At 41.0% G+C, this 27101-nt stretch overlaps 1 protein-coding gene across 1 annotated transcript in view; it reads right to left on the bottom strand.

Annotated features, from left to right (window-relative positions):
* Positions 1–27101, bottom strand: part of ADAM17 (ADAM metallopeptidase domain 17) — a 61814-nt gene that overhangs the window by 18151 nt on the left and 16562 nt on the right. The window contains exons 2-10 of the mRNA XM_073336049.2: positions 19937–20069; positions 18309–18442; positions 17407–17495; positions 14070–14238; positions 13151–13281; positions 4777–4866; positions 2583–2696; positions 864–1008; positions 103–191 (exon numbers count right to left, since the gene is read on the bottom strand). Of these exons, the coding sequence (XP_073192150.1) occupies positions 103–191; positions 864–1008; positions 2583–2696; positions 4777–4866; positions 13151–13281; positions 14070–14238; positions 17407–17495; positions 18309–18442; positions 19937–20069 (1094 nt within the window). The remainder of the gene's footprint in view (positions 1–102; positions 192–863; positions 1009–2582; positions 2697–4776; positions 4867–13150; positions 13282–14069; positions 14239–17406; positions 17496–18308; positions 18443–19936; positions 20070–27101) is intronic.

The following is a 27101-nucleotide window of genomic DNA, read 5'->3' as shown; positions in this document are numbered from 1 at the left end:
TCTAAGAGCCATTCATCTCACAGTAGTTTTCGCACTGAAGACTAACAGCAAAGTACATGTTTAACAAATATGTTCTGTATATCCACATTCACCTTACAGTACCTTTGTGAGGATAGTTTTGCCATAGTTCTTTGTGCTGGTTAAGCCGCTGTTCAAATAGATGTTTTTTTTGGCAACTTGACTATAATAAGCTATAGAAAGGAAGATGAAAGAAAGTGAAATTCCTCATATAGCACAAGAAAAGTAACCGGGCTTTCTACAGACTTTTGTTTGTTTGTTTTTTTAAAGAGAAAACCATGTTTAGGAAAACTGAAGATTCTCCCCAGTCTTTTTCTTTGACCTTGTAAATAAAGGACTATAACATTACAGCACTCACAGGCTTATAAATGAGTCCCCTTTCCCCAATTTTTGCAGTGGGGAATCTGCAGTCAGAACTTAAATAAATGCATGCATTAAAGACTGCGAGGCGTTCAGATACTCAAGTAATGAGGACCATATAAGTACTTAAGAGATAGATGTTGGATTCCCCCTCCCATTGCCCAACTTGGCAGGCCACACCTGTTCAGAGCTGCATCTTTCCAGAGCAGCACATGAAGATTTTTGCTGCTCCAAATGGGACCATGATGGCTTTCACTCAACCTATGAATTCAAGAAACCAAATTGTTTTACCCTATCCTATTCCTCTTTTGTATGCAGCCTAGGACGCAGCCTTCAGTTCCATTCCTAACTCAGTCACTAGGGAATATTTAAGTGACACACACTGTGCCCCCTTCAATCCTTCTACGATTTTCGTAACAAAGAACAGATATTCAACCTACAAATAGAGGTCAGACAGTGTGTGTGTGTGGGGGGGGGAATCTTACCCTTTGGGCAAATGCCACCATGGGTGTTAGGCCTGGGAGATCCAACATAAGCTAGTCCAAGTGTTCCCATATCGAAATCTTGGTATGTAAAGAGATGAGCAAGGCACACGTGAGCTGCTTTCTCAGCTATATCAAAGCTAAATTGCTAAAAGGAAAAAAAGCAAGTGTTAGAAAAATCTGTAATATGTACGGTGAAGAAATTCAAAGATGAAAAAATCATTTAACAAGCCAGGTATTTTCCAGCTCCAGTTTCTATTACACTAAATGAAGAAATCTGCTCCATCCCCAGATCAGAGTAGGACAGTCCCTTCATATATTCTAGCACTTAGTCTGGCCTAGTTTTAAATATCACCTCCTGCCAGAGTATAATCTACAGTGTTAAGATTCTCATTCATCAGCAACATCTCAAGGAAAGAAAAAACTATTATAAGGCCCATCTTTCAAAACAGCAAATGCTTGGTAACAGCCAGCATTACAAGATTTCACTACAGAATGCCTTTAATGACAGTAGGAATTTGCTGCTCCCATTCATGCTGCTGAAAAGGAGCAGAGCTGAATCCATACTCCAACGTTCTCCTTAGCTTCTCTGTTCAATGTAGGTGGTGACCCAGGGCACACTTTCACTTGTGTTTCAGCAATTTATTGAATCATTTTTCTGGCGTCCCAAAACATGCTAGATTATACTTCAGAAGAACAAGTACGGGGAGGAGTGCACAATCTTGTGTTGAAATGGCACTACCAACGAGGACAACAGATAGCTGAGGATAAGATCACATGGATCCTCAGTAAGGCATGTCCACTTCTCGATGGTTGGTGTTTTCTGTTGATTCTCTTTCTTCCCCTAGAAGAACCTTGTAAGCATCATTGCAGAAGCAGGTTTTAAGAGGGATGTGAATGAGTCAACAATGCACATGCCTAACAAGTAGCTTCATAATCTTACTGCTAGCCCTGCTCTACCTCCCGTCTTTCCCATTTATAACCCCCTTCTGATGGAGTCATGTCAATAAAGTTGTGTGATCTTCTGGGAAGGGGACATGTCTTTATACTTTTACAAGATGACTAGTGCATTCTGGGGGAACTCCAAATATTACACATTTTAACTTTACTAAAACAAATAAAACCTGTATGCTATCCAGAAAGGCTAAGACATTTGGTAAATCTGGTCAACTGGATGGCAACTTAGAAGATGAAATAGCATGGAGAATTTCAACATGTATGAAAGAACCAAGTTCAACTATATAGCCACACATTAAATTAGTATCTGAGCACTTCGCAAATATCAGTTTTCCTTTGTTGTGAGATAGGAAAGTATTGTTAGCCCAATTTTACAGGTAAGAAAATGAGACACAAAGATCAAATGTCTTGAGCCAGGTCATGCAGGGAGTCTGTGGCAGAGCCAGGAATTAACCCAGGCCTCCTGGGTCTCATGCCAGTGCTTTAATCACAGGGCTGCCTTCCTATCTCAATAACCATACGATCATTTCTATTTGTTTTGCACTTAATAATTGTATTCTGGAAGTAGATACTTTTTTTAATGAAGCCTCTTGCCGTGAGCCTGGGTAGAAATATCCTAGTTTTGTATTCTTGTGATAACTACACATTGTGAAGAGGAAGAAAAGCAGTTTCATTTGCAATCAGAGACTGATCTTGGTTGGCAAATAAGTAATTCTTGTATTTTCTTTTTAGATGGGACATTTTGTTTGAGAAACACAGCTTTACCTCCAGCAGTGTCTTCACCTCCCAAGCATCCTTCTCTTCATTTGGCTGATTTTTTGCCATGTTATAATGTTTTTCCCCAGGCTTCACAAGACTTGATTCATTGTGGACAATAATCTATATTCAAGGGTATAATATAATTAGAATAAGGAACTGTAAACAATTCAACAAGCTGAAGAAATAGGCAGCGAAACGCCAAGTGCTGCAATTTTAAATTAAAATGTTTAGTCAAGGGAAATTTTTCACCCTCCTAAACGATGGCCAAAGCGCCTCATTAAAATGCCATCCTATACTTAGATTTAAACTTACAAATTCTTAATGGTGAACTCTTGACCTCTGAATTAAGATGACGCCATACACTTTGACCCATACAAATATAATTACACCTAAACATACTAGCATCCTTACACTTAAGGATGTTAAGTTGCACATCACAACTTTCCATTAAGATATTCGTTTCCCACTAAGATATTCATTACTCAGTCATAAAAATTCAGGGTTCAAATCTGGTAGAAAAGATCCCCAGTGCACCTCTGATTTTATTTAACCAAAGCAAATTTACAAGGATACCTATCTTTTAGGAATCTCGATGCGAAAAAAGAAAAACTGAAAAGTTTTATGACTAAAAGCACATTTGTCATATTTAGGCTTTTCTGACTAAAGAGGTAGTTAGCTTGCAGTGTGGCATATGTTTAGTTATGTTATAGTAAACGGGAGTAACACTGGGCTTTTAGAGTTTATGCTGTAAATAATGGCCATCAGAACTTTTATTACTCAAGATGACGACAAGAAAAGAACATAGCTTGACTCTCAGCTCCCAAAATGAACTTTAAGAGCTGGCCGATGGAAATAGCTTGTAAATTGCATTTGATATGGAAATCATCAACACACAAAGCCGGGCCCCAGAGAACCATTTTTACAGTCACTTTTCCAAATAAAAATGCATTTTACATTTGAGATAAGTCCCAAAAGATTCCAGGAATTCAGAATTAAGGTTCCAGCAACAACACAAAACCTACTTTATAGCATTTTTGCCTCATCTTTTGTCACATGATTACTAAGGCTGCTGAGGTCACAAGTAATTTTCCACAAAGTCATGGAAGGGGGAAAACATGGGGGACCCCCCCAACTCTGTTTCCGCCCTTAGAGAAAACTGCAGCCACCTAAAACAACATTGCCTGGTTGGCTGAAGGAAACAATGTGCTGACTACCTGATTGCATTGACCTTCCCAATTGTGGCCCGTTTCCACACCCGACATTTTCAGGCTTTGAAATTTCAGGCACGGTACTTTGAGATTAGCAAACAGAGAACTGTGTCAAAGCAGCCCTTCCCCCCCAGGTTTGAACATCTAGTTAGGTTATGCTTAAAGCGGCACTCTGAGACCAGATTTGTCTAAGTTAGGCAAGACCACAAGTAATCAGGTCAAAAAAAGTGAGCCAGATGTCATGACTCCTTATGAAAAATCCTCTGCTTCAGTGTACACAACACAGCATGCATGCCCTCTGTAAAACCCACTTTTATCATGCCTACAAGAAATTAGCCCACAAAGATTTCCATTTATTTTAAATACATTATTCCACCACTCGGAGCTCTAATTTTCAAGAGTTACTACATAAACTTATTGATGTCACCCATCTCCTCCAACCCCCACAGTTGCTTGTTACCCCCAGCACCATTCATTACATCATGTCTGAAATTAATTGCTGCTCTTCAGAGGAGGAATTGTGGCTTTTTATCTGTATTGTGGGTCACTTTGAACACTCTGGGCTCTGTCAGATAAACACCAACACCACTGGGATATGTGACAATATTTGCACAATAGTATGTTTATGGAAGAAGCATACATTTTTCAAATTTAGCAGAAACAAAAAAAAAAGTTCTCCAACAGAGATCAAATGTGCCAAGTCTCAGCCTGAAATCTTCTCCAACAGCTGTAAGTGTCTGATAAAAGATGGGCCAAAACAAACCTAGCTATGAAAATCCCTAGCATGATGCTTTTAAGGGGTTACTTATATGATGGAAGTAAACAATTTAATAAGTTTTGATTATTGGTATTCTGATTATTTGTATTCTGATTCCAGACCCCACCCTCCAAATGTATTATATATGTCTTTTTTAAAAAATCAGAACTTATAACATCCAGAACATGCTCTAATGCCCAAGATTCACAACCCTTTGCATTGAATCCATGAATACCTGCTCTATTTGTATGCCGTATCCTTTCAAGTTTCCATTGTCCCAAGAGGTATTTCGATAGATGTCATCCACTCTGTCTATTAATTCAATCTATGCATGGAAGGGGAAAATAAACCATTATTTAGATCCAAATTCTTATCATGTAACATAGTCCAAAATATCCAAAAAAAGTTGTAGCATATGTATCTATGAACACTCATTTCAAGTCAAAACTGCACCTCACAAAACACAATGGACAAATGTATTGTTCCAAAAACATCAGAGCAGCGTGGTACAAGGTGTTTTACAATGTTTTCCTGAAAGTTTTCCATCGTCAAACTATAGCAGACTCTGCCATTTACCATTATTTTGTACAGTGCAGTGGAAAAGCAACATAAGGTTAAGAATAAATCATCTTGGTAAATACTTTATGCATATGGTAGCATTCCACTATCGCCTTTTTAAAAAAACTAGTAAGTACAGTACTGAGCGATCCTGGTGTTCAGGCTCTCTCTGCTGTCCAATAAGCTATTGCTGTCCTCCTCACTACATTTGGTGCTGGGGCTCCAGAGCATCTGCTCCTCTCTCCTGGCTCTTTTGTTTTTTATAGCCCAGGCCACCCCTTCCAAGCAACATCCTCCATCCAGAAATTTGCATGTCTGTTTATACTGAACAGCACCTCCAAATTCACTCAGGATGAACAGTAGGGTTGTTGGCTGGTTTTGGGATTAGGAGGGTAGGGGAAGAATAGAATCAAGGGGGATTCAAGTTCTTCTAACAGTAAAACTGATAAAAGGAACACCTAGCGATAGTGATACTTGAAATGTCCCTCTCTTCCTCCTAGCCGAGTTTAGATTTTAACGCATTTTGTTTGTAAACAGTTATAATGTCATTCTTTAAGATCCATTTAACCAAATTTTGCTGGCATATTAGAAGCAGATGTTTCCCTATTCACAGAGACTGTTCCAACCGGGTTTCTTCTAGAGAAATAGACTCCTTCCCCACACATAAGGCCAGCCCATTTGTAATCGCATGTGTCATTTATTTTGGCCACAGAAGGAATCAAAGAAGCTAACAGGAGCAGACCTTTTCTCCTGCACACATTATCTAAGCATTTCTACAGCACCGATCTTTAAAAAGAACAAAGAGGATCTGGGGAATTATAGAACAGTCAGCCTAACTGGAAAAGATATCATAACTAATATTTGTAAGCACTTAGAGGAGAGCAGAGTTATAAGGAATGGCCAGCATCAATTTATCAAGAGCAAATCATGTCAAACCAACCTCATTTCCTTCTCTGACAGGGTTACTGGCCTAGCAGATAGGGGGAAGCCATAGATGTGATTTATCTTCAGTAAAGCTTTTGACACTCTCATAAGCAAACTAGGAAAACGTGGTCTAGATGAAACTACTACGAAGTGGGTGCACAACGGGTTGAAAAACTTTACTCAGAGAGTAATTATCCATGGTTCACTGTCATACTGGGATTACATATCAAGTGGAGTTCTGCAGGGGGCTGTACTGGGTTCCATACTATTCAATATTTTCATTAATGACTTGGGTAACGGAATGGAGAGTTTGCTTATAAAATTTGTGGATGACACCAAGCTAGATGGGGTGGCAAGAACTTTGGAGGATAGGATTAGAATTCAAAATGACCTTGACAAACTGGAAAAATAGAAACTTGAATCTATTTCATCCTGAAAATCAACAAAAATCAATAAAGACTAAACAAAATGGGGAGCAGTACTGCAGATCTGGATGTTACAGTGGATCAGAAAATTAAATATGAGCCAACAATGTGATGCAATTGTGAAAAAGGCTAATATAATTCGGGGGTGTATTAATAGGAGTTTTGCATGGTAATCAGTTTCTCTTCATGTCCACTGAAGGTAGGACCAGTAATAATAGGCTTAATGTGCAGCAAGGAAGATTTAGGTTAGATTATAGTTAGCAAGCTTTTCCTAATAAGGATAGTTAAGCACTAGAATAGGCTTCCAAGGGGCATTGGGGAATTCCTGTCACTGGAAGTTTTTAACAACAGGTTAGACAAGCAATTGTCAGGGGTGATCTAAGTACATTTGGTGCTGCTTCAGCGCAGGAGAATGGATTAGATGACCTCTTGAGGTTCCTTGGGGCCCTCCCATTTCTATTATTTTATCTAGGCACCATTCATGGATTGTAAAAACAGTGAGGACTGTCCAGAAGGTCAATACATGGAACTTGAGTGGATCCGTTAGTAATAAGAAGCCAGTCTAGGTTGCAAAGCCTGGACACTAACATGTTCTCTCTCATCTCACAGCATCTTTAGTCTCAGGTAGAGCAAGTTACAACAGTTCAGCCTAAAGGTGACATTTGTCTGTTCTACTTACCTTAACTACAAAGTCGCAAATGGCAACTCCATACTAAGCTACTGTGATATTATCTGAAAGAATGTGCTAATTGTGCACTAAGACTGAGGGGAGAATATGGTACATTCTGTAATATACTAGCAGCCAGCCAGCCAGTCAGTTAAGCAGGTAAGAAATGTTAGAAGTTACACACTTTGTACAGTAATGATAGTTCTTTGAGATGGGTGTCCCTATGGGTGCTCCACTCTAGGTGTGCTTGTGTCCCTGTACTGCTGATCGGAGAACTTTGGTTGCAGTGTCTATTAGGCTCGCAGATGCGCTGTCTCCCCTTGTGCCCCGCCACGAGGCTAGTCAATGTGCACTGGCTAACCCCCCCCTCAGTTCCTTCTCTACTGCAGAATCATTGACAAGAACTCCGAAGTAGAAGGGAGGTGGGTGGGTTGTGGAGCACCCATAGGGGCACACATCTCAAAGACCCATTGTTACTACACAAGGCGAGTAACTTCTTCAAGTAGTGTCCTTCTGGGTGCTCTACTGCAGGTGACTCCCAAGCAGCATCCCCACAGGAGAGCTGGGACTTTGGAGTCGGGTCAGTTACAGATGACAGCACAGTCGAGCCGAAGATGGCACTGGAGGCGGAGTCCCCAGTGATCACATAATGTTCTGTGAAAGTGTCGACTGACGCCCATGTCACCACTCTACAGATCTCGGAGACAGGGACATTCTTGGAAAAGGCAATGGATGAGGAGATCGACCTTGTGGAGTGTATACAAATAGTATCTGGAGGGGTCATACTGCTAACTTGGTAACATTGTCTGATGCAGCTGGAGACCCACTTGAAGAGTCTTTGGGCTAATACTGCTGAGCCCTTCAATCTTTCTGCAATAGAGAGGAAAAGTCTTGGGAACTTCCTGAAAAATCTTCATCCTGTCCAGATAGAAGGCTCGGACTCTCCTGACACCTAGAGTATGTAGTATAGCCTCCCTGTTGTGTCAGTGAGGCTTGGGATAAAAGGCTGGAAGGTAAAGTATTGATTCATGTGAAATAGGGAGGTTACCTTGGGAGTGAATTTCACGTGTGGTCTGAATGCGAGCTTGTCACAAAAGAATACCACGTGGGGGGGATGTGCCAACAGAGCCGCTAATTCTCCTAGCCGAGGTGATTGCCATCAGGAAGGCTGTTTTCACTGAGAGCTATGTAAGCGAACAGGTGGCCGTGGGTTCAAAGGGAGGCCTAGAAGTCAGTCCTTTCACATATCAGGTTGAGGTCCCATGTGGGAGTAGGAAGTTGAGGTTAGGGGAAGAGGTTAACTATACCCTTGAGGAATCTTTTGATGGTTGGGTGTGACTGCACTGAAGATCCCTCTACTGGTTGGTTGAAGGCTGTTATAGCCACTAGGTGCGCTCACAGAGCCCTGATCTTTTTAGGGTCAGTGCATAGCCTAAGACATGAGGAAGAGTCATGGAGTTGGAGGCAGCGTTTGGGTGATATTTGTAGGCTGTTTGGAATGGTCTCTGCGAGTGTGGCCAGGGAGAGAAATCTGTTTTGAGGTAGGACAGCTCTGGCCTGTAGCAAGTTGAGGTCAGCCCCTATGAATTCCAGGTGTTGTACTGGATTTTTGGGCATTGATCTGTAAACCCAGTTCTACAATGCATTTGTTTACAGGTTTGGTGATTTGGTGAACCTCTTGGAGAGACCAGGCTCTGAGGAGGCAGTTGCCCAGATAAAAGTAAATTATGATCCATAGGGAGTGTAAGTGTGCAGCCACTACTGAGAGAACCTTGGAAAATATTCTCAGGGCCGATAATAGACTGAAGCGGAGTACTCTGTACTGGTAATGGTCTTGTCCTAGAATGAATCTGAGAAATCATCTGTGAGTCAGTAGAATTGAAATATGAAAATAGGGGTCCTGAAGGTTAAGAGCCAAAAACCAGTCTCCCTGTTCCAACACTGGAATGATCGTTGCTAGAGTGACCATCTTGAATTTTTGAGCTTTGACAAACTTATTGAGAGCTCTGAGGTCTAGTATAGGTCTCCAAACTCCTTTCCTCTTGGGTATTGGGAAATAACATGAGTAAAATTTTTTACTCCGTAGATGTAGTTCTATGGCTTCTAGCTGAAGGAGACTATCTACCTCTGGTTGTAGTAAACTCTTGTGAGAAGGGTTCCTGAAGTGGGACAGGGAAGGTTGTTGCGGAGGGGGCAAAGAGGTAAAATGGATAGAGTACCCTTTGTGAATGATCTCAAGGACCCATTGGTCCGACGTTGCACGTTTCCAGGTGCTGTTGAACACTGCCAACTGGTGGCCAAATGGGTGGATCGCGGTGATTGGTTGTAGCAGTCGCGGGAAATGGTCTATTGACGCCTCGACCAACATGGTAAAATTTGTTATTGGACATAGATGGCTAGGATGAGGAAGGTTGCGGGCCAAATAGTTTACACCTCGAAAATTTATCCTTTTTCTTCTGCAGCTCATAGTAGTATTGATCTGGATATTGGGAGGTGTGTGGTTTGTGCTGAGGCAGTGGACTAAACTTCCTCTTTTGCCCTGGCATGTAGATGCCCAGCAAATGGAGAGTGGCTCAAGAATCTTTCAGGATGTGAAGAGAAGCATCAGTCTTTTCCGCGAAGAGTTAAGACCTTCCCTTTGAAGGCACTAGATGGTTGACTGTACCTCCTTCGGGAAGCCCAAGAGACAGAGCCATGATGCACGTCGCATCATTACTACCGTGGAGATGGACCTCACCACTGTGTTGGCTGCATCGAGGGCAGATTGTAGCATTGTTTTTGCTACTAACTGTCCCTCCTGAATAACGGATTTGAATTGATCACAGCTGCTCAATAAAATTGTTTGGTTTCAAATAATTTATGTAGTCTTATTTCGCTGTCAGGACTTGGTAGTTGGTGATTTGAAACTGAAGTGTGGCAGAGGAGTACATCTTCATCCCGAAAAAAGTCCAAAACACTTCCAGTCCCTATCGTAGAGAGTGGGGAATTCCCGCTCATCAGTGGGAATTAACAGCGTCCACCACGATGAAGTTGGGTGGATGGTGGGAGAAGAGGAACTCAGTCTCCCATGCTGGGACATAATATTTTCTGTCTGCTCACCAGCAGGTCAGTGCCACCAATGTTGGGGTCTGCCAGATGGTTCTTGCTGGGTCCAGAATGGCTTTGTTAATGGATAGGGTGATCTCTGAGGAAAAGGATGAGTGGAGTGTATCAAGAAGACAATGGTGGGTGTCCCTGACTTCTTCTAGTGATATCTGGAGATTGTCTGCCACTCTTTGGCCAGGTCCTGGAAGAGGCAAAAGTAATTTGCCAAAGATGGAGGAGAATGCATGACGGCCTCATCCAGGGAAGAGGAGGATATGATCCTTGGGGTCACTTCTTGCTCAACAGTTCTCTTATGTTCCTTCATGATTTCTTCCGGAGGTTCCAAAGCTCTGGAAGCTGCGACTGAAGGGATGTTTCTCAAGGGTTCTTGGATGGGACTGGAAGCTCGAGAGGCATGGTGGCAATATGCAGCCCAAGGGTCCTAGTATGGTCACTGGAGTGCTGGTGGCATAGAGGTCAGTGATAGTTCCCAAGGGTGGTGAGGCCATGAGGGTATGCTCGAGGACCCTGTTGTTACCAGCTACTGTAAAGGAGCCTGGGAGTACTGTCGTGCCAGCTCATCAGGTTTGCTATGCAAGCCCTGACCGAAGAGCGGGAGAGCATGTCAGGGCAGTGGGGAAGACTCCCATGGCGGTTGAAGACTCGCTGCAGAGGTTCCAGCACTGAGGAGATGAGACTCCAGTACATCCAATACATGGAGATCCCTAAAGTCTCAGAATACTGGCGGTACCAACTGACTTGATGCTGGGGGGAATGGAGATCTTGTCCATATCAGTCGCTCTCGTGCTGAACGAGGCATCGATGGTGGTACTGATGTAGTATTGCATACTGGCAGTATCTTTTTAAAGGAGTGCTTACTCCTATCCTTATCCCTTGGTGCCGTTGACTCGATGCCCATGCCCATTGGGTACATGGACTTGTCAACAGTACACGCCACAGAGGACTTTCATGAGTCATGGGTACTGGTCTGAGAAGGTCTTGCCGAGAATACCAAGGATACAGAGCACCCTGAAAAGTGTTTGTGGCTATCTCGGGGCTCAATGTAGGGACTTCCCGCTCTCTTTTTCAAGGATATGTAAGAGGGGTCAGTGGGGCTTATTTCTTCAACCCATAGCTTTTAGATATTGAGGGCTGTGTGGAAGACTCACGTCTGCCAGGTGACTCGTGGTGTGGGTCTGGAGAGCCGCCTCCATGAAAATAATCTTCTGTCTGAGCTCTCTGTCTTTATGAGACCAGGGTCTACAAGCTGGCAGAGATCACACTTTTGTCGAATGTGGCCTTCCCCAAGGCAGCAAATGCACAGGCAGTGCTTGTCTGGGACAGGGATAGCCTCTTTGCAAGAGAGGAACTTCTTGAAGCCCGATGAACCAGACATACCCCATTGGGGGAAGGGTCCCCAACGAGGGGGGGAAAAGTGGGGAAAAAAATACCATATATACTCATTCATAAGCCGAATATTTTTGGTAAAAAAAAATGGACGCATCAAAGAGCGGGGGTCGGCTTACAAACGGGTCTACACCAAAATTTGATGATTTTAAACTCAATGAACTCATTGAATTGAATATCCAATACATTTTCGTTTTGTTTACCTGGAGCTTCTGCAGGCATGGAGCCCCTCAGTTCCCTCTGCCTGCGGTTTGCCGTTCCCAGCCAATGGGAACTGCAGGAAGTGGCGCCACTTCCCGCAGCTCCCATTGGCTGGGAACAGCAAACCATGGCCACTGGGAGCTGAGGGCCTCCATGCCTGCGAACGCTCCAGGTAAACAAAACGTCCCGACCCGCCAGCAGCTTACCCTGATGGGGCTGGAAGCCAAAGTTTGCCAACCCCTGAAATATAGGGTCGGCTTATGAAAGGGTCATACAGTTTTTACCATTTTTACTTAGCCATCTTGCGGGGTCGGCTTATAAACGAACTGGCTTATGATTGCATATATATGGTAGTCTTTTTTTATTTTATTTTTTAAATTTTCAGGGGAAAAAGATAAGAAAAAGGGAAAAGGCTACAACTACAACTCAGAACTAGGGGGCTAACTACAGAGATGCAAATCGAAAGTAATGGTCCCAATAGACTGCGAATAGCTCCGTCTCTAGCCAGGGTCGGTTGAGAAGGAACTGAGGGGGGTTAGCCAGCGCACATTCACTAGCTTTGTGACAGGGCATGAAGGGAGACAGCACACGTGCGGGTCTAACAGACACTGCTACCGAAGTTCTCCTGTCAACAGCACAGAGACGCAAGCTCGACACTACTCGAAGAAGAATCATCTGTTGCACTCATGTTTATTCATACAATGAACGTGGGTGATCTTATTTTGATATTTCTTTAAGAACTGCACATTTTTCTTATCACAGAAGTTTATCGGGTTCTTCCTGATATTTCTGGCTGGTTAGAAGGGAGAGATGTTCTAGATTTGCTATAAATAACTATGCAGTAGGCTGGCTGTGAACTACTTATCCTTTTGGACAGAAATGTTACACAATTGGAAAAATATCCTGTACTCAAATAGTCACTGTTAGTAGATTTTAAATGAAGAGCTTCACACTAAACAAGCCAAACAACAACATAAATTAATGTATCTATATGATTCTAGAAACTTAAAGTTAAAAAAGACAATTCTTAGAGAAAATCTTAATACGTAACCCAATTGGGGGGACAGGGATGAAAGAAGTTAGAAGAGCTGATTAAAAATATTCTGCTCAAAGATTTATTTAATTGCAGCATTAGCCACCAGTGCAAAATAATTTCTTTTAAAAAAAACCTTAATTTAACACCCCTTCAGGTAAACAGCACTCAGAGTTCACCATTAAATACAGCATTGGATAACATATAGGTCATGATAGCTTTCTAACTACTATAGCACCAGCTTCCAGCTGCAGTGCATCTGCTTGCGTGACTTCTTCTAGCAAACAATAACAGACTGTCATGTACTTACTAGGTAATTAATAGTTGTGCTTTCCTCCCCACGGCCCATATATTTGAAGAAGCGATGATCTGCCACCACTAATATCTTGCATGTGTTCTTGGAATGGTCTGCAATGGCTCTTTTCTCCCGAAGGATGTTCACTGATTTGAATGTTTAAGTGAAATCAAATACATGAGAGACACACATTCCTTGACAATTTATAACATCTTTAGTTTCAATTTGATAACGTGATTAGGTTTTCGGGGTTTTTTTTTGAGTAACCCCTCTGAAAGCATAAAAAGTCCTCCTAATACTCCTCCAATCTATTTGTTCTAGGAAAGTAGTGGAGAACAGTGAAACTGTACAGGGAAAGAGCAAGTAAAACTAGCATTATTTCTCCAGCCAGTCAACTAAGCCTTTCACATCACTTCCCCCTTAACCAAACCTCCCATCTACATCCCCTGTGTTCTACCAATCCCCCTTCTGACAGAGAAGGGCTAGATCCAACTCTACACAGAGTCAATCATGGCTCAAAAGACTCTCTAGAGAAGAGCACTAGATGCCATACAGCCTCTCTTTGTACATCATAAAGAGACAAAAGCAAGGCACAATCCCATAAAACCATTTTCAGGTCACCTTTAAAGCAAAACAGGTTAACTATTAAGTCATTGTAAAGGTGAGGGACTTGTATTGGTCAGTTCTGTGCTTTGGAGGAGCACAATGTCCTTTCTGAGCATCCTCCTTCCCCCAAATTGGTAAAGACCTTTGGTGGTGTGTTTGCCCTCCCCTGCCACAATGAGTTTTAAAAGTTATAAAGTGATAAGAGAGAGACAGCAAAGTAGACAGTTTTCCAGACATGAAAGCCTCAGGGGCAGATACTAGTCTTACATTACTACGTAGCTATATGAATAGGTTTCAAACATTTCACTCTAAATAGCAGGATGCTCACCTTCATTTAAATGGCTGCCCTCTAGACCTTCAGGCAGTAATTCTTCCTCCTCATGTTTTAAATAGCCACATACTTTGGGGGACTGTAACCGCGAGAAATCCTTAATATCTTCAGATTTGTAGACCAACAGTCTTTCGTCTTGAGTATTCTCTATATACCTCCAAAGTGGCTAAAAGTAATACAAGAAATGCAAGTGATTTAGGTATAGTGTGCATGCAAGGGCTTCTAGGATTATACATATTTAATAAATATGGCCAAAAAGTCCCACTAAAAATAGCCACAGCTGTGTACATAGAACTTAGGGACACATCCCACCTACTTTACTCTCACAAATAGTTCTACTGATTTCAGGAGGACTATTTGCATGAACAGAACAAGCGGGATTCAACCCCTTATACTGAGAAATGGTCAACAGATAAAATAGACATCAAGAATTCTTAGACCTCCTTAACTGCTCCATGGGCAAAGCAGCAGCAGCCATCTACATCTTCATCAAAAGGAGGGGGACTACGCAGCTACTTTTGAAGCCTTAAAACAGCACTTTCAAAAAAGTTTATTTGGAAGAAAAGAAAGCTGAGAGGTCTCTTCCCCCATGATGGTCCTAAGAAGTGCAGGGTTGGGTACAGGTAGGAAATTTACTACTTAGAACCCTGCCTCATTCAGTACAAGCCATAACAGATAATATGGAATACATCAGTTTATATTTGCATATTTCATGACTCCGCAGGTACTTCATGAGCAAGTTCAGCCCCCCTTCCCAGAAGCGCACTGGGAGATAGTTATTAAAACCCCTTTTAGTAACAATACATTACTGAGCCTGCATAAAGTATAGTTTTTTAAACCCTCATAACTCAGCCAAATTAATCCCAAATTTTCACAGGACATATTGAGGAAAAAAGAAAAATGTGTTAAAAAATCAGTAATCTAATTTGGGACCACAAACACTAAAATGTCCTAATCATAATCACATGGTGTCACTGCAGGGCAATGTTAAGGTTGTTTGGCTGCCCTAACTGTGCACTTCTCTACCTTAACATGATAGGATTTCTTTCAAGTTTAACTTTAACAGTGAATTCATGGGTTTATAAACTCTTGGTTTTGAGATAACGGCAATATCCTTAGAATGTGTTTTACCCCAATTTACTAATATGTATGGTCAACCTCCACTCTTAACATAGTTTTTGTCTGGAAATATACTGCATAGAAACAATTCTTTATGGTAGTATTTAATAGTCTATTTGTGAGATATTTATAGATATTCCCAGCTTTCTGTCAGACGCTCAAAACAGTACAAGAATGATAAACAACAAGAATGAAATACTAGGTTTTCAAACTAACCCTGGAAAAAAAAAAAAAAGTTTTAGAAGTGCCAAATCCAAAATGTAAAAAGCTCCCCTAGTTCCTTCTTATGTAGAAGACAGGCACAGTATGTTACTCTAGAAGACATTGGTATGTCGCTAATGTTACAAATGTTACCCATCTTACTTTTTAAAAGCTTTTTCTTGTTTGTCAGATATAAATCTTTACCATGGAGGTGAAAAGCCTCAGAGCTTTAGTAAATGTTCTTTTACATTTAGATACAGAAATAACTTATCAAGGCTCATCTCTAAGAATCTGACAAACTTTTATTGTAAGGTGTAACTGGAATGACACCGGAAATATATATAGATGCAGAAAAGTCTATATAAGGAATAAGTTTATATTAAAAGAATAAAATTAAAATTTAGTATTCTGAAGTAAATTTAGTCAGTCTATATTACATAGATGACGGGTTACATTGCTGCTCTTCAATCACTTTTCCTTGGTTGACACAAATGTCATTTTAACTGACATATCTTAAGAGGGCACTAGGAGCATAAAGAGCATAAAAAGAATGTACTTAATTTTGACACCTCCTACTTCTGCATTAGTGAACAAAGCAAACAGCATATTAGAAAACATTCATTGTTCAAAAATGCTTCCCCAATACAAAAAACAAAACTTTAAAGTAGGTACTCACTCTTCTGCATAATCCAAGATAGTAATTCCTAAAGTGGTTTTACCAGATGCCCTGGACCTTGTAGCTACCCCACACTTTTAAAGTGCTAGCATTACACACACTGAGCAAACAGCGAGCTAGAAGGAATTCATGCACATCAAAGGATTCCACTGAGGATAGGGTTTATTGATTATTGTAGAAGAAAACTAACTCCATTCTCAGGTTGGAAGCAACAAAATCAGAGACAGCTTTATTCGAGCAATTGCAAGGGAAGAATACAACTGGCAGAGAACATCTCTGCCTCAGTTTCTTCGAAGTACAAGCAATATCGCACAAGCATTTATACATTTTAGTGGCGTGCATTAATTAAAAACATCTGCAATTTGTTTATGTTATGTCCTGCCCATTCCTGTATTTTCTCACTTTTGTTCTCAAAATATCGCTATCTCAAGGCTAGGTCACGCTGACTATTCTGCTATTTCCCACTCGCTTCTGACGTGAGCCCTGCTTCTACAGGTCTCGTGATATTAGGCTAAGACTTAGCTCAACAGTTGTTCTGTCTCTGACACTTAAATGGCTGCACTTAAACCCTCTCTTTCTTTCCCTACTTCCAAACTATGTTCAAGTGGTTTGAAGTACAGTAGAACCTCAGAGTTACAAACTGACCAGTCAACCACACTCCTCATTTGGAACTGGAAGTACGCAATCAGGCAGCAGCAGCAGCGACCAAAAAAAAATAAAATAAAATATAATGCAAATACAGTATAATACTGTTAAATGTAAACTACTAAAAAAAAAGGAAAGCAGCATTTTTCTTCATCATAGTTAAGTTTCAAAGCTGTATTAAGTCAGTGTTCAGTTGTAAAATTTTGAAAGAACCACCATAACGTTTTGTTCAGCGTTACGAACAACCTCCATTCCTAAGGTGTTCATAACTCTGAGGTTCTACTGTAATGACAAGTTGTTTGTTACACCATCAGATTGCCAAGATGCCTGTATTGCCATATTTTCAGTATTCCTGTGGTGTAGTCTACACATTTAATGGCTCACAAATTTTAATAAGGAACATTCTGCTCTCCTAGAAACAATTTTTCTCACTGTACATTTATTTACATAAACATGCCGCTTTCAGTATGGAACAACAATCTGTTGCTTCTGCCAGTGCTTCGAACCATGCATGTTTTCGACACAACTGTGTGGAAAAGTAACACTTACAAAAATCAGTCAGACCCAATCCCTCCAAAAATGTTTTTTCAGCTACAGACGTGTAGGGGGCTGGGGTGGCAACAGGGAAATAGTATTGTTTTTCATCAAAGATGTTCCTATTGTCTCAATCTTGTTTTCAACATCAAACAGTACCTCTACATTGTATTCTTCGCCATCAGTGTTGATTCTTACAGTAAAGTCTTCATCAGCTATGTGCGCTATAACCTTGGAATTATGTTCACCTTTAAACGTAGAAAAGAAAAGGTAAGTTAACTGATGTGACAACTGACTGATCCATTTAGCAAATGGCATCCCCTCTTCTTAAATCAACACTGCTTTCTCTGTAAATACCAGAGAGTAGTTTTCATTCTAAAGCCAGACTATTTCCCTGCGCTATGCTATCAGGAATTCCAGGGAGACATGTTAAAACACAGTCTCCAATTGTGTAAAAGTTATATGCACTAAGATGCTATTTATTTTTTTTATTTTTTTGCAAAGGTGGTCCAGCTTGGCCCAGGGGATTAGTAATAGGATATGGAGCCTTTTACCAACATAAACAATTATCAATCACCATATTCAATGGAGGTGCCAAGGTTTGGAGACTGGGCAACACTCTCACCCAGAAGAGGTGTCTATCCAGACCTGATTTGAGGCATTTTATCATGATAGCGAGGCTGCATTGCCACTAGCTGGGCTGCTCCTGTTTTGTAAAGAGGACTTCAGTTCCTAGTACTGTAAAATCCAGGATCTCAATGGGAATTAAAGTCAACACTCATTTTTAAAAGAGCAGACGCCACCGTGGCCATAGTGTGTATTTTTGTAAAATACACCTTGATGATTTTCAAAGCCAGATTGTAAACCCTTACTTAAATCAGTACATGCAGCACCAGCCTCACAAAATTGTCGAGAAAATTGACCAGCGCAGGAACAAAATCTACCATGCTGACCACGCTTGAGGAAAATGAAAAAGCAATGACACACGATTCACCATGGGCCAGCAGATTTTGACGCTGTGCTACTCCCCAACAATGATGTGTAGTCTAGCCCATACTAACCAACTACATGTCCAGTGAAGAATTCTTGCCATTGTACATGATACTCCTTTTCCTTGCCTTTACCATCCACTATTAGTGCTTGAAAGTTTTCAGAAAAGTGTTCAGCCGTTGACGTTAGGTATAATTTAAAGTGCCTGTAAAATAATTTACTTCCGTTTAGTTTTAAGTGAACCACACAGAAGGAAACAGACATCAGCTTCTTGTTCTACTGAAACCTCTTATGTTAGACGAGGATGACTCTTCAATTAATAAGATACAAAAAATGTGTGTTATTTCTCAGAATTACTTACGACAGTACTTTTTAAAAGCCATTTATAACCTTTGTAAAGTAGTCAGAATGTTTAGTAACATGAAAAAACTTTTTCTTTTTTTTTTTTTTTAAAGTTAATCTTGCCAAAAGGTATTCAAACAAGGCTAATTTCTTCTGCATTGCCGGTCTTTGGCAAAAGCCAGACCAGAAGATTTAACAAAACAGGTCAATGGTAAGTAATAAGATATACCCCAATGATCTCATTTCCTGAAATACGTCCAGAAAACCTTGACAAAACTTGGCATCTGTAGCCCTTAATGGAAAATCTACAGCACATGGAGTCTTATCTTGTCTGCCAGCGGTGTAACAGATTTTGGGGCACATATCAGCAATTATCCTTGGGATAGAACTGGCAGTATTTTGAAGTGTTTGTTACAATGGAAGTGGAAAAGGGACAAGGTATCAAGCAATATAAAACAGGAAATGGGAGATTTGTATCTATTTATTCTATTATTTTGCTCTCATTCATGTTCTGTACCTCCCACCTCAGATGGAGGTAAAAAACATGCATACCAACTTATGTGATGCTTTATATCATGATAAGTAGTAGTTCTCTATTTCTGGAGGGGCTGGGGGAGGGAAAGGCACTTGGAAAGAGGTGAGATGAGACTGCCTGACTGAATATGACCAGTCTATACATTTTAGCAGGAGATGATTCTCGCTGCATTTCAAGTTCAGAATTTCAGTGTTTAGAAAGCTATGAGGGATTTTTCGTCGGATGGTCAAATTACTGTCCCCAGCACCCTTGTTCCTGGCCTCATGCCATCTCTCTCCCCACCATCTTTTGATCAAGCTCCAGTCCCCACCAGAGCCCAGAATGTCTTCCCAACATTTCTGTAACAAACTGAGAAATGCTTTGTGGATGGGGACGTCTACACACAATGTGAGCAAGTGGACTAAGTCCCCATAAACACCAACTCTCAGGCAGCACAACATGGTAGCCACAGACCAAAATACACAAGGAGTCTTTCAAGAAATGTAAGGGAGGCAAGCCAGAATTTGAAGAAAAAGCAGGATCCAACCCAATTAATGAAAAACTAAGGTAAACAATAAAATGAAGGCAATCTCAATCACTGCTTCTTTAACAACAGAGAAATACAATATAGTTAGACAGTCTTCCATTCTCTTTGTCTCTGTGAAGCAAATCACATAACCATGCATACCACTGACCCATAAGAATTAGCCAATCATGACAGCAAATGCAACAGGCATTTCTGTTTTGGCACTTATACAGTATTCATTTCAAAAGATTAAAAAAAAATCACATAGAATAGAAGAATAATATTAAACCAGTAATTGCCAGTGATGATTTCATTACCTACGCAAGGCTGAAAAACTTAAGAGTCTCTCTATATGAGATTCTGGCTGGAGGTCCCTTTTCCTTAATGAGTGTTGCTGGATATTCGACAGAGAGAGGATGTCATAATCTGAGAGCACGGATTCAAGCCTCTCTGAAATAGATATGGAGACAGTTTATAAGAGTTTCAAGAGGAAAATACACATTAAAATTAAACAAATATTATAGCATCCAGCTGTAACATACATTACAGATGTTCCAAATTCTGCAATCCACTTTAATTTTAGAATAATTATAGGGCATTCCTGTAAAGGTGTTTTTTATACAGTCAGTGAGATGTTACAGTATGTGACAGGCACAGATAAATTCTCAGTTAATGAAATGTGTTCTAGTGGGAAACTTTTTAGCCCACAGCTAGTGTCAAGCAATAATTTTTTAAATTGCTGTTGCGTTGCATATGCACGCTCCCATCCATTGGATCAGTTCAATAGCTTCTACTCTTCTCTGGAATGGGCCAGAATAATTTATCAGGTCCCTGTGTCATCTAATACAGTGGTTATCAACCAGGGGTACATGTACATGTACCCCTCGTGGTACTCAAAAGTCTTCCAGAGGGTACTCATCTAGATCAGTGTTTCTCAACCTGTGAGCTGCAGCCCTCAGTGAGTGGGGGGGTGGAGGGGGTGTTTACAGGATGGGTTTAGGCAGGGTTGCAAGTGCACGGCCGGCATTAGGGGGTGGCAAGGCTTCGGCTTCAGACAAGCCTCACAAGTGAAAAAGACGCTCAAGTATCACACTGAAATGTAAGTAAAATATTTATATTCTAATTGATTTAATTTATAATTATATGGTAAAAATGATAAAGTAAGCAATTTTTCAGTAATAGTGGGTTGTGACACTTTTGTATTTGTATGTCTGATTTGTTAGCAAATAGTTTTTAAGCGAGGTGAAACTTGGGGTATGGAAGACAAATCAGACTCCTAAAAGGGGTACAGTAGTCTGGAAAGGTTGAGAACCACTGATCTAATACATGCCAACCAGTCTTCTGTTCTCCTCCTCCTTTCGGTGGAGGGGAGAAAATTTTCTCAAATGAATGTGTTTTCTTCAGGCATTCCCCTTCCCCCCACAACTTCCTGCAATAGTTAGAGAATGGATGGCCCTGCACTGGGACTCCAGAAATTTGAGAGGAAATCCAAGCTCTGCCACAGACTTCCAGTGTAACCTTGGGCAAATCACTTAGGGCCCATTGGGAGTTAGGTGCTTTTGAAAAACCCATTAGGTTCTATCTGCATTTTCAGGTGCCTAGGTACCTTTAGAAATGTGGCTTTAGTCTCTCTGTACCTCTGCTCCCCATATGCAAAATGTAGAAAATACTTCCTTTGATTTCTCTATTTATACGATAAGCTCTTCAAGTGGACAAATAACAGGGTACACAATAAAAGTATATAAAATAATGATCTAGAGAAGGGAGAATAGGAAATTCTGTTCTTCCTGTCTCATAGCACAGAACAAGGGGATGTTCAATGAAATTAAAAGATGGGAAATTCAAAACCGATAAAAGGAAATACTTTTTCACAGAACACGCGATTAAGTTGTGGAACTTACTGCCAAAGAATGTTGCTGAGATCAAGAAGTTAAGATTTCAAAAGCGATTGGATATTTATACAGAGATCAATAATATCCAGAGCTATAATTAATGATAATTTTGAAGGGATATTAAACCCCATGCTTCAGGGCTTATCCTAACCTCTAACAGAGATCAGGAGGAGACCCATCAGGGGGCAGATTATCCGACATCTACTATCCTGGTGTTCTTACACCTTCCTCTGAAACACCTGGTGTTGGTACTTGTCAGGGACAGGCTAGATGGACCTTGGGTCTGAACCAGTGTGGCAGTTCCTACATACCTCAATATGGATATGTTCAACGCCTAGGCACAGTGGGACCCCTTCTCTTCCCCCCACCCAAGCTGGAGTCTCTAAGTGCTACTGTAATATTTATTTATTTTACAGTAGAACTCTGATAGCCACACTAATGGCCCAACCACAAAACCACAGTCTTAAGAAATTGCTTATCTAAAGATCCTAAGATTTCTAATTTTACAGGCCTGTTAGTTAAACAGGCAACACTGCTAGCCACCTGATTTCTCCTGAGCTCTTAGGTAATCAGTTAAGAATGTCAGCTTGAAAAAAATGAATTAGGAGCAGCCTCAGGAACCACACTTGACCCTCAGTGTCTTCTCCCCTGCCCTCCATCAACATATGTCCCTGGGCCGCAGATGCAGAGCAACAACTACAGTGTAGCTTTGTAACTGGAAAGAAGGGGGGACACTCAGATTTAATTGTCAAGGAGGGTGAACCAATCTCTGTGCGTATTGGGTCGGGGGGAGCTTCAGGAATCTAATATGGGGGAAATTAGGGCAGGGACCACTCCCCCCTTCCAGCACTGCACAAGAAACCCTGGCAGGGGCACAGACACCTCCACCCTCAAACCCAACTGAAATATGGAATGCGTGTGTTTTGTTGCATCATGAACAGATCAGTGATTCTCAAGCAATTCCATACTTAGACCCCCGACACCATCCCACGTTCCCATTTAGCAATATGAGAAAGGCCATGCGGTTGCATCCTCCTAACAACTGTTTGCCATTCGCAGATTTAAAGAACCCACAACAGATAATGGTTTTCAAGTAGAAAAACCTGTTAAGGATGTTTTCTCACCTGTGCAAAACTGGTTTAGGTGATTCACATGGCCATAGTTAACTTATTTCCAAATGCAAAACTGGTTTGATTCACACAATGAGAAAAAAATCCTTAAAGTCAAATTTCATACTTCAAAACCATTTTAATCGGTTGCTTAGGGTGCAGTAAGCAATAAAACATAGGTGTTCCACAATTCAGTCATTTGTCACACATCTAGATGGCTCCTGTCACACACTGAACTCACTGAAGGCTGAGAGGTATGGGATTCTGCCTTCCTTTTGACACTCGTTGCCCTATGTCAGCTTCTCATATGCAGCAGTTTGGGGAAAATTAAAAACTAGCAGAGGGAGCAATTAGATCACCCAATGAGTCTTTTCCATCTCTAGATTCTGTGCAGTAAATCTCAGCCTCTTTCAATGATCTCAGCTAAGGAGAATAGTCTCTTTTGTTAGGCAAATGGCTTCAAGAGGCCAGCCCCCATCTTCTCTGGTAGCATCTCTGGAGTCACCTTATTGACACACAAGGAAATATGAAAAGAAACTAGGACTGTAGAGTTGATATAGTAGTTGAATAATAAGACTTAGAGATATGTAAAGTAACAAATAACACAGCCTGCTACTCTGACACTCCTAGTTACAGTACTACATGAACAAGAAGGCATTTGTTAACTTAAATGCAAACACATTTACAATGGATAAAAAAAAATATATTTCTTGCAATATACAAGACATGCTGCTGCCAGGTATTATTCAGTCAATTAGCTCAGATATCAAAAGGGAAAAAAAGAATCCAACAGTATCTGCTAAACACTGGTGCCAGAATCCTTATGTGTAAAATATGTTTAAAAATCTACAGACAAGAGAAACTCCAGTTACTTGTTTATCCAACCTTTGTTAAAGATGAACTGTAAGCAGTTCAACAAAATAAACTCCAATCCTGCACCAGGGTCCAACTGTACAGAACTCAATAAAAGGATTGAGGCCACAGTAAGCAAATGTATTTTGGCCAAGTTTAACCATCTCTTCCGCCTTCATTCTCCACTAGCCTTCCACTGCCTTTGACACGGTCAGCCCTTCCAACACCTCCATCCTCAGCTTCTCTCCTCTGGGCTTCCATGAACTGTGCTGGCATCTTCCCTTTCTGCTCCCTTGTAGTTTTTTTCCAAGGCTCTACCTTCTCTTTCTGACAGAGTCCAGCTTGGCTCAATCCGTGGCCCTCTTCTATTCTTCCTCTGTAATCTCTCCTTGGGAAGTGTCATACACTCCCGTGGTTTCAGCTATGAACACATTTATACTGATGAGTCCCAAATCTATATCCCAACCCCCGGACTCTCTCCCTCTATATAGTTCCACATCTATAACTCACTCTCTCTTTCCTTTGATATTTTGCTGCCACAAAGATGACTACAATCCCCAAGGCCCTCTCCCCAAAACTGAAACCACCACCACACTTGTCTCCCATGTTCATCACTTTGAGGTCACCTTTGATTCTGCCCTCTCTCTCCTCTTTAATATCCACGCCATGTGGGACATTAGGCAGGTTAAAATATTTTTATTTCAATGGGGTTAAGACTTTGCAGATCCCACTTGAGCACAGACAAACATTTTCTTTTTAAAAAAAGTTACATGTTAACAAGCACTGCATCAGATCTAATATGTGATCATAGAACTATGGTCTTTATTATTGCAGGGGCCACACATCCTTAATCAGAAGTGGAGGTAACTATATATTTTTAGGAAAGAGAAGGATGTCCAATGTTCAGCTACCAATTAAAGTGCTACTAACTCCCTTAATTTCTATGATTAACAAAATAAGTTCCCATATCCAATTTATAGCCCCGAAAGCAATAAATAAAATGTAGCAAAAAAAAAAAAAATCATGTCAGCCATTTTATAAACATGCTTTTGAATTCTATCACTTATACATAAAGGTCAAACTTGTCGAAAAAGAGAATTTTAACCTAGATGTAATTAACATTTTTAAAATCACGCCTAGGGTTATCTAATAGTACATAAACTCTAGTCAAATCACAAGGTCTGTCAGTATTAAAATATGTACTTTCAAGTAATTTTTGAAAAATCCTAAACACACAAGAGTATCAAATGAGAGCCTCTAGGACTAAATTACTATAATTTCTAATTTTTTCAGTGCCTCAATTTAATCGATTATTCTACCTGAACCCTGAGTATATTCTCCTAGGATAAAAACCCCCAGATACTCTTTAGTTCCACCTTTAAACAGCAGCAATGTTTTGATAAAAGACCTAATTTCATTCCAAATATAATTCATGATCTGAAATCTGAATCCAATCCAGGAAACACAAATGAAAGTCTTTGATACAAGTTAAGTGACTGTATAGGTGACACAAAACAGCACTGCATCACAACACCACTTCACCTGGTCTTATATTGAGAACGGTAACAACCCATTAATAAGTCGTCCAGTTAGATATACAAATGGATTTCACAGATGAGGTGGTAACATAGCGAGGCCTTTGAGAAGCATACTCATGAACATTCATAACAGAGTATACTGTTATTAGAAAGCCATTAACTAGGGATAAGTCATACAACACAGCTGAGAGGTGTGATTATCAGACTCACACTAGGTCCCCTTAAGCTATCGTGCTAAAAACAGCAGTATAGACACTATAGCACGGACGACAGCACAGGCTAGCTCCAGGGTCACAATGTCCACACCGCTATTTTTAGTATGCTAGCTCAAGCTGAGATAGTGCACTGGGAACCACACCTCCAAGCTGCAGTGTAGACATACCCTAAACAGGTTTGGAAAAAAAGCTCCCTTGTGGGTTGTTTCATAATTGTTCATTACAGGTGCTCTCGCGCCCTCCTCTGGTACATCTGGTGCTGACCTCTGTTAGAAAGGGGACACCAGGCTAGACAGACCAATGGTCTTATCTAGGGTTGCCAGTTTCGGTTGGATGTATTCACAGACATACAGACTGCAGAACAGCTCGACCAAATTTGCATCGTCTGTGGCATGCTGAATGATGGCGTAATGGGAGGAGAACATGTGCATCAATGACCAGGTCACTGCTTTACAAATGTCCAGAATAGGGATCTGCACTAATGCTGCTGAGGATGCTTGAGACCTTGTGCAATGAGCAGTCAAGATAGCTGGTGGCAAAACACCTGCCTAATTATAACAAGGCCGTATACATGAAAATACATAAAGTGATCCGGGACGAAATTGTTTGTGAAGAGATTGGGAGACCCTTAATCCTGTCAGATACAGCTAACAACAGTTGGGTGGACCTTTGGAATTATTTAGTTTTCTCTATGTAGAAAGCTAGGGCTTGCCTAACATCCAATGAGTGAAGACATTCATTCCTATTTGTGTGTGGCTTCAGGTAGAAGACAGGTAGGTACATTGCCTGATTGCTATGAAATTAGAAAAACACTTTTGGTAGGAAACTGGGGTGAGGATGTAAATATACCTTATCTTTAAAGAAAACTATATGGAGACTCTGATGTGAGGGCACAGAGCTTGAAGATCCTTCTGGCCAAAGTGATGGCCACTAAGAAAACCATTTTCTGAGAGGGGTATAATAAGGAGCAAGTTGCCAAATTCAGATGTTGGTCCCATAAGTTTTTGAAAAGACCAACTTCAGTTCCCAGCGGGAACAGACTCTATTACTTGAGGGTATAACCTTTCTAGGCCTTTGAGGAATTGGACAGACATGTCATTTGAAAAAATGGACCAATTCTTCACCAGAGAATGAAAGCTGATATCGCTGCAAAGCGAACCCTGATAGAGGAAAGGAGTACTTGTGGCACCTTAGAGACTAACAAATTTATTAGAGTGTAAGCCATCTGATGAAGTGAGCTGTAGCTCACGAAAGCGGATACTCTAATAAATTTGTTAGTCTCTAAGGTGCCACAAGTACTCCTTTTCTTTTTACGGATACAGACTAACACGGCTGCTACTCTGAAACTTGATAGAGGAGATTGCTAAGCCTTCTTGTTTCAGTGCAATAGATATTCAAGTATGTTTTGTGTGGATGTACGCATGGGCGAAACTTCGTGTTGGGACACCCATAGAGAAAACCCACCTCCATTCTGAGAAGTAAGTAGCACTAGTGGAGGCCTTTTACAACTTAGGAGGATCTAATGAACTTGTGCTAAGCAAGTCTGCTCCCTGGCAGTTAGCCATGGAGCTTCCAGGCTGCTAGATGAAGGGAGCTCAGGTTCAGGTGAAGCAGCCAACCATGGTCCCAGGAAATCAGCTCTGGGTGCAACCACAGCAAGACTGAAGTCGCCACAGAGATCTAGTAGAGTGGAGAACCAGTTTTTGGTGGGCCCATGCTCAAGCTATCAGAATAATCCGGTCCCTCTTGATCTTTCGCACTGCTCTGTGCATGAGCAGAAAAGGGGGGAAAAGCATAATTAAGATATCCCATCAAAGGTAGTAGGAAGGCATCTGTGATACCTGGACTGTGGCCTCATAGGGAGTAGAATTGGTGA

The sequence above is a fragment of the Lepidochelys kempii genome, chromosome 3, assembly GCF_965140285.1.
Source record: "Lepidochelys kempii isolate rLepKem1 chromosome 3, rLepKem1.hap1, whole genome shotgun sequence".
Classification (NCBI taxonomy): domain Eukaryota; kingdom Metazoa; phylum Chordata; order Testudines; family Cheloniidae; genus Lepidochelys; species Lepidochelys kempii.
Note: the sequence above shows the minus strand (reverse complement) of the source record. Positions and strands in the feature narration are given on the sequence as shown.